General features: G+C 44.5%; 1 protein-coding gene across 1 annotated transcript in view; it reads right to left on the reverse strand.

The window, feature by feature from the left end:
* The window catches only part of ulk1a (unc-51 like autophagy activating kinase 1a), a 43093-nt gene extending 34256 nt beyond the window's left edge, over positions 1–8837 (reverse strand). The window contains exons 1-6 of the mRNA XM_063195373.1: positions 8289–8837; positions 8026–8118; positions 7886–7927; positions 3804–3836; positions 3651–3687; positions 496–669 (exon numbers count right to left, since the gene is read on the reverse strand). Of these exons, the coding sequence (XP_063051443.1) occupies positions 496–669; positions 3651–3687; positions 3804–3836; positions 7886–7927; positions 8026–8118; positions 8289–8378 (469 nt within the window). The 5' untranslated portion in view covers positions 8379–8837. The remainder of the gene's footprint in view (positions 1–495; positions 670–3650; positions 3688–3803; positions 3837–7885; positions 7928–8025; positions 8119–8288) is intronic.
* Between the last annotated feature and the right edge of the window lie 1046 nt (positions 8838–9883).

Consider the following 9883-nt stretch of genomic DNA (forward strand, 5'->3'; position numbering starts at 1 on the left):
TGTTGTGGTTGCACCTTTAGGACACGCCTATCACAGTAAACAAATGCAGAGTGCTCTTTTTCAATGTGCACCAATGCTTGCCTTGAAGCAGCCTCTGTCTTATAGGGAATAGGTCTTCACATCAGAGGGTTGTAGGTTCAAACCTCACCCTCACCAGATATTCTGAAATGGATGTAAGTCACTTTTGGATGAAGGCATGACAGGAAGAGATTGTGAGAGAGATGTTGTTGGGGCTGGCACCTAGGTGTTGGTAGGTGTTGGTTGTCAAGGTGGGTGATGGGGAAAAGCCTGGACATCTTACCGATCTTGAGGCAGATGTTGTTGGGGCTAGCACCTGGTTTAAGTGGTAGGTTTTAGTTGTCAAGGTGGGCGCCTTGGCAATTAAGTGATGGGGGAAAGCCTGAACATCATACCAATCTTGAGGCAGATGTTGGTTGTCAAGGTATGCGCCTTTAAGTGATTAAGTGATGGGGGAGGAAAGCCTGAACATCTTACCGATCTTGAGGCAGATGTTGCTGGGGCTGGCGCGGCGGCTAGCGCTGTAGGCCAGCAGGATGTTCTGGGGCTTCAGGTCGCGGTGGATGATGCCTTTGCTGCGCAGGACGCTCATGGCCCCCGCGATCTGCTGCAGGAAGAGGCGGATGGTGTCCTCTCGCAGGGAGCCCTTGGCTACAAGGTGAGGAAACACGGGAGGAGGAGACACATGTCCAAATGAAAAGGGGAAGGAGGAGTAGGTTAACCCATTTTAGCAGTGGTGTAGTCTACGTAGAACGCAGGTATACGGAGTATACCCACTTCTAAATTTTAGGGGCTTCAGTATACCCACTTAAAATAGATTGATCCATTGTTTAGAATGGCATAAATATATACAGTATACCCACTTCAAAAAATGCTCGAATATACAGTATACCCACTTCAAAAAAGTAGACTACACCGCTGCATTTTAGCCTAAGCCCTTTTTGGGAAAGGGTGCCTTCTGCCCATCAAATCCTAAATATCTCAAGTCTCTGAAGCACATAAACCTGTTAAATAAGCTGCATTTAAAAGGTAAGACCGTCATTTTGCATAACAATGTGTTCATTCAGCTCTAATGTACCCTCATTTTTAAGACCCTCAAATTTCAAGAGCCTGAATGCAGCGTATATGTGTCTCCAGACTAAAATTGGTTAGAGCACACACATCTAGAATGTCTGACCTGAGAGCAGAACAAGCAAATGACAAGATAAAGCATGAAAAAAGTACACTCCAAACAGGATTCTTCTGCTCCCACTTTCTAATTTCTGTTCAAGGTTAAACTGAAATGTTTTTGAAAATGTTCTGAAAATCTTTTTTTTGTTTTTTTTAAAATAGGAGCAGAAAAATCCTGGTTGAAGCGGACTGTGTTAAAGTCCTAATTTGATCAAAGTGCAAAAGCGTTTCTGGCGTTTACTGCACATTACTGTGTGATCCCAGAACACAGTTCACACGAGCTTTGAAAATAAACACCTGCAGCTTCAGGCTGCTGACAGCCCTGATCAGCACTTCTTCCATTGTGTGATTTAGTGGAAACGTACGTACGTATGTGTTCATGAATAACAAAGGCAACCAATCTCCAAGGGGAGGAAGAGCTCAACCCAACCTAATTCTGGCTCCAGGCAAGGAAGGGGAAAGGTGTGACCACCCATCAACACACGACCACACCAAACACACATACAATGGGTGAAAAACTTTTTTTGGGCACAGACGTCAGGTGGAGTAACAGCACTTAATGCCTATAAATTACTTAGTAATTGGTGGTTGATATATTGTAATGAATATGCTTCTTTGATAGTCCACTAAAAACAAACAAACAAATAAACAAAGAAATCCATACAAAAGTGGCACTGGCTGTCAATGCACCCCCCTGACACGTGCTACTGCTGAAACGTCACACGGATCCATACACAGTACATTTTTGCTTTGTTAATTCAACAACATACAGCATCCCAGGGTGTATTTGGTCCCAGAATACGCTGTAAGTGTTGAATTAGCACTGGATTTCTACTATGTAGTAGGCCTAGATGGCTAAGCCTGGCTGCCTGACTACCTCACCTCTATACACATCACACTAAATAGGCCCCCAGGCTCGTGTCACCCCCACAACACAAACAGCCCCCCGGTTAACTTCCCATGCCCTATACTGCACTTCTCTCCCCACTCCCCATCCTACTCCGTTCCTGCTGTGTTTATTTATATCCTGCTGTGTTTTTCCACCATGGGAGAGGAGAGAGAGCGAGAGATAAGGGCTTGACAGGTGGGTAGGTTCAAATTGTCACCTGAGCCAGTCGGCGCGTGTGTGTATGTGCATGTGCTTTCCTGTGTGTGTGTTTTCCTATGTGTGTGTGTGTGTGTGTGTGTGTGTGTGTGTGTGTGTGTGTGTGTGTGTGTGTGTGAGTGTGTGTGTGTGTTGGTTGGTATGTGTGTTGGTTGGCCCATGCCCACTGGACGGCTGCCATGTGCAGTGCCCTCAGTACCACCACCCGCCCCCCCTTATCCCCCACCCCCCTCAACACCCACCCCTAACCGCAGCAAAATTGGGTCAGCACCAAACAGCTAAGCATCTTAAAATAACAGCCGCCCCTTCCCCCACACCTTACCCCTTCCACTGTGGGCATGCACATACAGCAAATTTGGAATGGTGTAGGAGGTTTGAGCCTCATAAAAGCCTTATAAATATGACTTTACCTGCAAAAAATGTGTGTGTATTCATTTGTGTGTGTGTGTGTATGTGTGTGTGTGCGTGTGTGTGTGTGTATGTGTGTGTGCGCGTGTGTGTGTGTGCGTGAGTGTGTGTGACTGTGTGTTTGCACGTCTGACCAAGTGAGCCTCTGTGCTATTCTAACCCCACAGGACCGTAAAACATAGTAGATGACACCTATGAAGCGTCCAGAATGTATGACCCTTGGAGTTTTAAGGAATGTGCTTTGGGGGGGGATTTTCGTATTAGTTTACAGGGGATTGCACCAGGGTGCTCGGCCCTGCAAGAACCTTCCAGTGTGTCCGTACCAGGAGGATCACCACAATTTGAGTGCCAGGCAGCTAATTCCCTGTGCCAACATCCTTCTCCCTTTTACGAAATGGCTACAAAGCAACTCCACTTATTTTGTAAGACTGCTATTTATTTACCCAATGCGGGAAAAAAAAGCTTTGTTGGGAAAATGGTTGCTTATCCGAAAGGGTTGCCCTAGTAAATATGAGCGACAAACAAACCTTTACCCAGTGTGTCAGGCTGCCTCAACTGAGGATTGACAAGACACCTCATCTGTCAGGCAGTCACCTACAAGGCGTTAATGTGGCCACTCTGATGAGGGAGGAGCTGAAACGCGATATAGTTTGGGCTTTTTTGTTTATCAACACGGTGTTGTGAGGAGGGGCAAGACACTGGCAACCAACCACGTGACCTAATTTTTTGACCGACAGCGGTTTCCAACAATCAGAGGTTGAGTTGTGCGCAGCTAGTTTCGCGCAGTCGGGAGAAAACAAACATTTTAGAACCCATGTATAGAAAGCACCTCTTCAACCTTAACTTTCTTAGGCAACACTTTGAGAAAATGGTGATAACAAATAATAATGGTAGAAACCAAATGTTATCTTTTTGCTGTGAGGCTGTGAAGTTGTTCTAGTGTACTCACACTGCAGATACTCGGCCAGGTCTCCTCCATTACAGTACTGTGGGGAGGAGAAAAAGAAGATATATTAAAGAATGCATGCCCTCTCAAAACGTGCAGCACGAACGAGAACAAAACATCCTGCAAAAATAATGAAAAATGTGCAAGAATGCTTACCTCCATGACGAGATACACACATCCCGAGATTTCCTGTTCAAGAAATGAAGATAAGTGTTTGCCCATATGAGTATCAGTGCAATAATAAGGCGTTAATAAGGCGTTATGAATCTTTCATACAAACACTTTCTCCTACACTATTATTACATTATTTCTCAATTTTTCTACCGCTAAAACAATGTTCGGTTAAAAATCTTGCCAGCTAAATTTGACATCATTTGACACATCTGACATCAAGGATGACATTTGTCTCCTGGATTGCAATTGTATGCAAATCCCACATTGCATTATAAGGAAACACAACAACATTCCATCTCACACCAACATGATGAGAGAGGGGGATGGGGGGGCAGGGCAGGGCAGTGAAGCTGTGACTTCGTGCCATCATGTGTTATGCAATAGATGACATCGGGGTCAGGGCTTAACGAGGCCAGCCAGCCAGCCAGCCAGGCAGTCAGAGCCTTCCTTTGCCGCCATCTGGCCCGTATCCAGACCAGAAAGAGACGCCTGGAGTCGGAGATAGTTTCCACCTGACTCAGCCAGAGCCAGAGGTGGCCTGCTGCTGATGGCCATGCGCGGCTATGGCTACTGTTAGGGCTGCACAATTCTGGAAAAAAATCATAATCACGATTATTTTGGTCAAAATTATTAATCGCGATTATTGATTTTTAAAAAAATATATAACAAGATGAAATATAACCAAGAATGAATTATATACGGGATGAGCAAAATGAAATGAATTGTAATAATTATGTAAAGGCAATAGCATGAAACTTAAGTGGACAGATTTCTGGCCAGAAACACCAGCCTGTCAGTATGTTCTGGCTTCAAGGACGCTCTCAAAAGTAGGTCACTATTGCCACGATTAAATCACGATTAAAATCACAAATTCGATTTCACTATATTATCACGATTTTGCTATGGCTACTGTACAGACGAGGCCAGTTAGTAGGAAGGAAAGGACTCAGCCATGGAGATGACGGAACGGAGTCAAGCTGGCTGAGTCCTCTGTCTGAGCTGGGTCTCTAGGGCCTTCAAATTTCACAAAGTCAAGTATCAAGCATATCCAAGTAAGAACGAGTGCAGGGTCAATTATGGTCATCAGAGTCATGTCCCTGTCTCTCAACCTTAGTTGAGTTTTTACTGCACAGTTCTAAGTTCTTTGGAAAAATGGAACTATGCAGAGTCAGGGAAAGACGTTGTCTGGGTCTTCCTGGCTGTCATTTTGGGCACCACTGTTTTAGACTTTGGCCAATGGACGAACTCTTGTCTTGTGTTTGACTCTCTTTTTGTTGTTCCTCTTTTGGGGTTATCAATGAATAAATGTTGTGTACATCTTCAATCTACTATCTAACAACTTGACAACTACTTTTGTTCTATTGACTGTAGTGCTGCATTGATTGAAGTGACAATTCTTACAATAAACGTACCCTAAGCCTTATGATCACCAATAAGAATCCACTTAAGTCTCAGTAAATCTGAATCAATTTAATTAGGAAACAGGGGGACATTCAGGGACATTGGACTGAAGCTTGGTGTGATGGTGCAGAAACAATGGCTTGTGTCAAGTGGATCCCCATTTCTTGGTCAGCGCTAGTAAGCTGACATAATCAGATTGACATTGAGCAGAGGGAGGGGCTGCTGTTTCCTCTTCCTCTTCACCCTCTTACCCAGTCAAGGGTGAGAGAGGGTGGAAGATTTATCAGGAAGGCTACCAAGAGTGTCTGCAGAGGCATTCTATTCTGTATTCTTTTGCCATCTCTATTTCTACGTATTAGTGGAGCAACACCAAGTACGAACACCAGTGGTCTACCTATGTGACTGCTTCACATGCAATTGTACTAAATCGAGAATCTTACTGTCAACATTGAACTTGTGATGCATGTGTTCAAACTATCTGATTTTCTTGTGTATTGCAAACATGAGTTCTTCACCCAGGTCTAAGCCTAGTGACACACATCAATAATATTAACATGACGCTCAAAGTCTGAGCATTTTCCATTAATTCCACGCTTAACTTAAGTAATGACTCTAATGTCACTAACCAGGCTTGACATTCGGCACAGCACGTGCCCACTAGCCAAACGCGGTTGAGCCTAGGCTGTGGCAGGTAATAAAATTTGGGGTTGTTTTTTAATTCTTTTGTTCTTTTTACTCTTTCTATGACATATCACAGTGGTCTATATTATGCCGTTTCTCCAATACGTTGTATTCAAGTTAAAGACCTGTAGAAAACCGTGCTTTCAGCTTAATTACATGGACAAACTTGACTTGGCTTCAAAAACAACTCTGTAAAAACCACTAGCAACCATGGCCAGTCAGCAAAAAGGTTGATGTGCAAGGCAAGGCCTGTGGTCAATAGTATGGCTGAGGATGGAAGGACGCAGCAACCATGGTGTTCACTCCGTAGCAACATCTTTCTCTGAGTCATGGCAACTACACAGACCGTCTGTTCTAACAAAGGACTCGGAGAGGGGGGGGGGTAGAGGAGAGGAGAGGAGAGGGAGAGGTACGAGAGGAGCTGAGAGGGAGGTAGGGATGGAGGGATGAACAGAGACTTCTGCTGACTAAGCACCTGCAGCCTCATTAACTTTGGCTATTATTCGGCCCGTGGCACGCCACAGCAGGCAGGAAGGCAGGCAGGCCGGCAGGCAGGCAGGGAGGGAGGGCCGGTCAGCAACAAGTCTGGCACCTGTTACGTATTGTGTGCCCGAGCGGATCAAATGACGCCTGGCTGACTGGATAGGGTTTCGGCCGGTTCCTACGTCACACGGCACTTGCCATCTGACACAGGCAGGCAGGCCTAGCCAAGCAGCATGGTGCCTGAGTGTGTGTCTTCATTGGACCGGCTAAGTATATTTGCAAGGGATTTGCGACACGCGAGCTCACACACTCTGGAAGAAGAAGAAGCCGGCCACTGCACAGTACACACTCCCCCACAAACACACACACACACACACACACACACACACACACACACACACACACACACACCCATGAACATGCATGCACGCACGCGCACGCACATGCACACACACACGCACACGCGAACACACACACACACACACACACACACACACACACACACACACACAACACAACACAACACAACACAACACACACACACACACACACACACACACACACACACACACACACACACACACACACACACACACACAGGGGTGGTGGCGAGCTGTAGCTGGAGTGGCGCTGGCGTCAGTTTTTCCAACACCCAATTGCTCATGGCTAAAGAGTGCTCCGCTTGTCAAATCTCCTCCTGTCAAGTGCTGTTGCCTACTACAGGAGTTAGATCTTGTTTGGAGCAGCTCGCCAGACGAAGGGAGCGAACAGACAGGAACAGACAGTACAGTCCATTATTGTGCCATCTGGACTTGCTGTTGTGGCAGGACACCAGCAAACCACCTGTTACAACAACAACAGCAACACTCCAGTGCCCTGGAGGCTGTTGCCTCCCTTGACTAGGAAGAAGTCATGAAATTGGATCTCGCTGACTGTGACATTAGTCCTCACTGTTTCTTTGGTTAGAATAGCCAGCTTTACAGATTCATGATGGATGTGTGTCACACGATGTCGTTGCTTATGTGTTGTCAAATTTGTTGTCATTTCATATTGTGCTTCATTGTTCTGTTACATTTTACAACCCAACTTTACAAACTAAAACCACATTAATGTACAAAAAAGAGGGCTACATCCCCAAACGGCCTATAATAGCACGTGCCATTCAGTCCACACAAAGATCTTAAAATACAACCGGAATCGGCCCACTTCAAAACTGCCAGAAGCCATAGGCCTATTTAGAGACGGGCCAGGGAGGAGCTTTTTGACGCCCAATGAGAAAGCATTCAAACAAGGAACATCAACATTGAGGCGTGTATTTGTTTGGATCGCTGTGGATCCAAGTAAACGTCATTGTTATCCTGTATGCGCAGTTGAAAATCTCAATGGTCTGACAAGTTCGTTTCAACATTCTCATTCCCAAAAACCTTCTCACGCTCCAGGCGCAATACCACAATTGACACATTTACACGCAACTCTCAAAACAATTTAATCCAGCCTACCTGAAAATCAAGAAGCCCAACGATGTTCTCATGTTTCAGCTCCTATGAGAAGAAAACATACGAGTTTCCATCAGCATAATAACTTGTATCAGCTCAGACCATATCACACAGTGCTTGCGTTAAGATATAAATAGGCATACCTTTAATATTTTGATCTCTTTCCCCAAAAGAGACTGCGACTTTGCCAAGTTCTTTTTGTTTATGCACTTCACAGCTACGTCCACATCATGCCTCTGTAAGGTGAAAACAAAGGCGCACATGCAAGGAATGATGACATTGACCATCTTGTTACAGTATTCGTCTCACGCCATAGTTATTACAAGTCGTAATAACTGTGTTATATTGGGGATATGACAACATCTGTCAAATAATACACAGCGGCTAAAACCAGGCCATGACCTACCTTTTTGTGTCGCCCTCTGAACACAACTGCGAAGGCACCATGTCCGATCAAGTCTTTCCTATTAAACTCAAACTTTCCGACTGTCTCCATGTCTAGGCGAAATGTAGAATAAACCCAAATCCAGAGGTGAAAAAATCAGGATGTTGCTGGTTCCTTTGTAACAAGTCGTCCTTCGTCCACTTCCAAAAAGTTGAAGAGTTGCCCTCGTTTGCGTTCCATGGGCTGTCTCTCACTGTATTCCGTTTTATTCATGTTAGAGGCTGAAATGTACCCGAAACGCCGGTGTGTTATCCATTCAGCCTGATTCAAAAGTCGACTAATATTACAGTCCAACGTGGGTAAAATTGGCACTACTTTAGGATAGCCTATATAATTTGTATTCGGCAATCCAGTCGCTGCGTGCTTGATGTCAGAAGCCTGTCTCCAAAACCACCAAGCTCACCGGTTAATTGAGATGACGAAATGTCAACTTGTCTACATTAACTTTGTAGAGGCTTAAATAGTCGCACAGCCTCTCTCTCATGCAGGCGAATTCGCACAAGACGCCCTGTTGATAGTCGGGCTGTAGCAGAGGAAGTAGAATATATGAGAAGGCTCACTCCCGTTGGCTCGTAAAGTTCCCTCAAGAACTGCGCAGTTTCACCTAGACGGCGACCGCGAGCAAGTCATGACTGGGCCTACGCATATATTCTACTCAGTCATCATCAACATCATGAATACAAATTTCCTGTTAAGAATAACAACTATTGCTCAAATGGCGCACTTTGGCGCTTCAGTGTTCATGTTCTATTGCGCATGGCGTATTAGTTACGCACTGAAACATAGTGCCCGAAGTGCACAAGTACAGGTGCAGCATATGGTTGGTATTAGGCTATATAAGTGGGGGTATTGTCAAGTTCTTTGGGTATTCAGTTTTTCCACCAGAGCAAGATTTCGACCTGTAAGATTGGCTTCATAAAAGCCTTCAGTTTACAGACTCAGTAGACCCAGCCTAATAATCTAGACCAGGGGTCAGGAACCTATGGCTCTAGAGCCACATGTGGCTCTATTGGGAACTGTATATGGCTCTTACTTATCTAGAGTTGACTTGAAATATGTAATCGTCCTGTATTCATAAATAAAATTACGGGTTCCATATTGAGTTGAAACGGGACAAGGGAGGTTAAAAAGTGTTAAAATGCAGGAAATTACATCTAAGAAATACAAAAGTTTCCCAGACGTCGCCATAATGAAGTTGATAGTTGGCAATCCTTTACTTAGGCTACCTGTTATCAACAAGAGCAATAACTTGACAGTACTCTCTAAAATTGTTGGGCTTAATTGAATACATGATTTTGATTGTATTCAGTGTTTTTTAAAAATGGTATGGCTCTCATGAAAATTTCTTTTAAAAAATTTGGCGTTTATGGCTCTCTCCACCAAAAAGGTTCCTGACCCCTGATCTAGACTGTGCAAAAATAGGCTAGGCCTATATTAAAAAGTGCTCCAATTATTTATTTTTATGAATAGTTTCGAATTTAATATTTTGCCCCGAAAAGAACATACAACGAGAAAATACATAATATAGGCAGACCCATTTAAACCCATTTATTTTT

This window comes from Engraulis encrasicolus, chromosome 3, assembly GCF_034702125.1.
Source record: "Engraulis encrasicolus isolate BLACKSEA-1 chromosome 3, IST_EnEncr_1.0, whole genome shotgun sequence".
Lineage (NCBI taxonomy): Eukaryota > Metazoa > Chordata > Actinopteri > Clupeiformes > Engraulidae > Engraulis > Engraulis encrasicolus.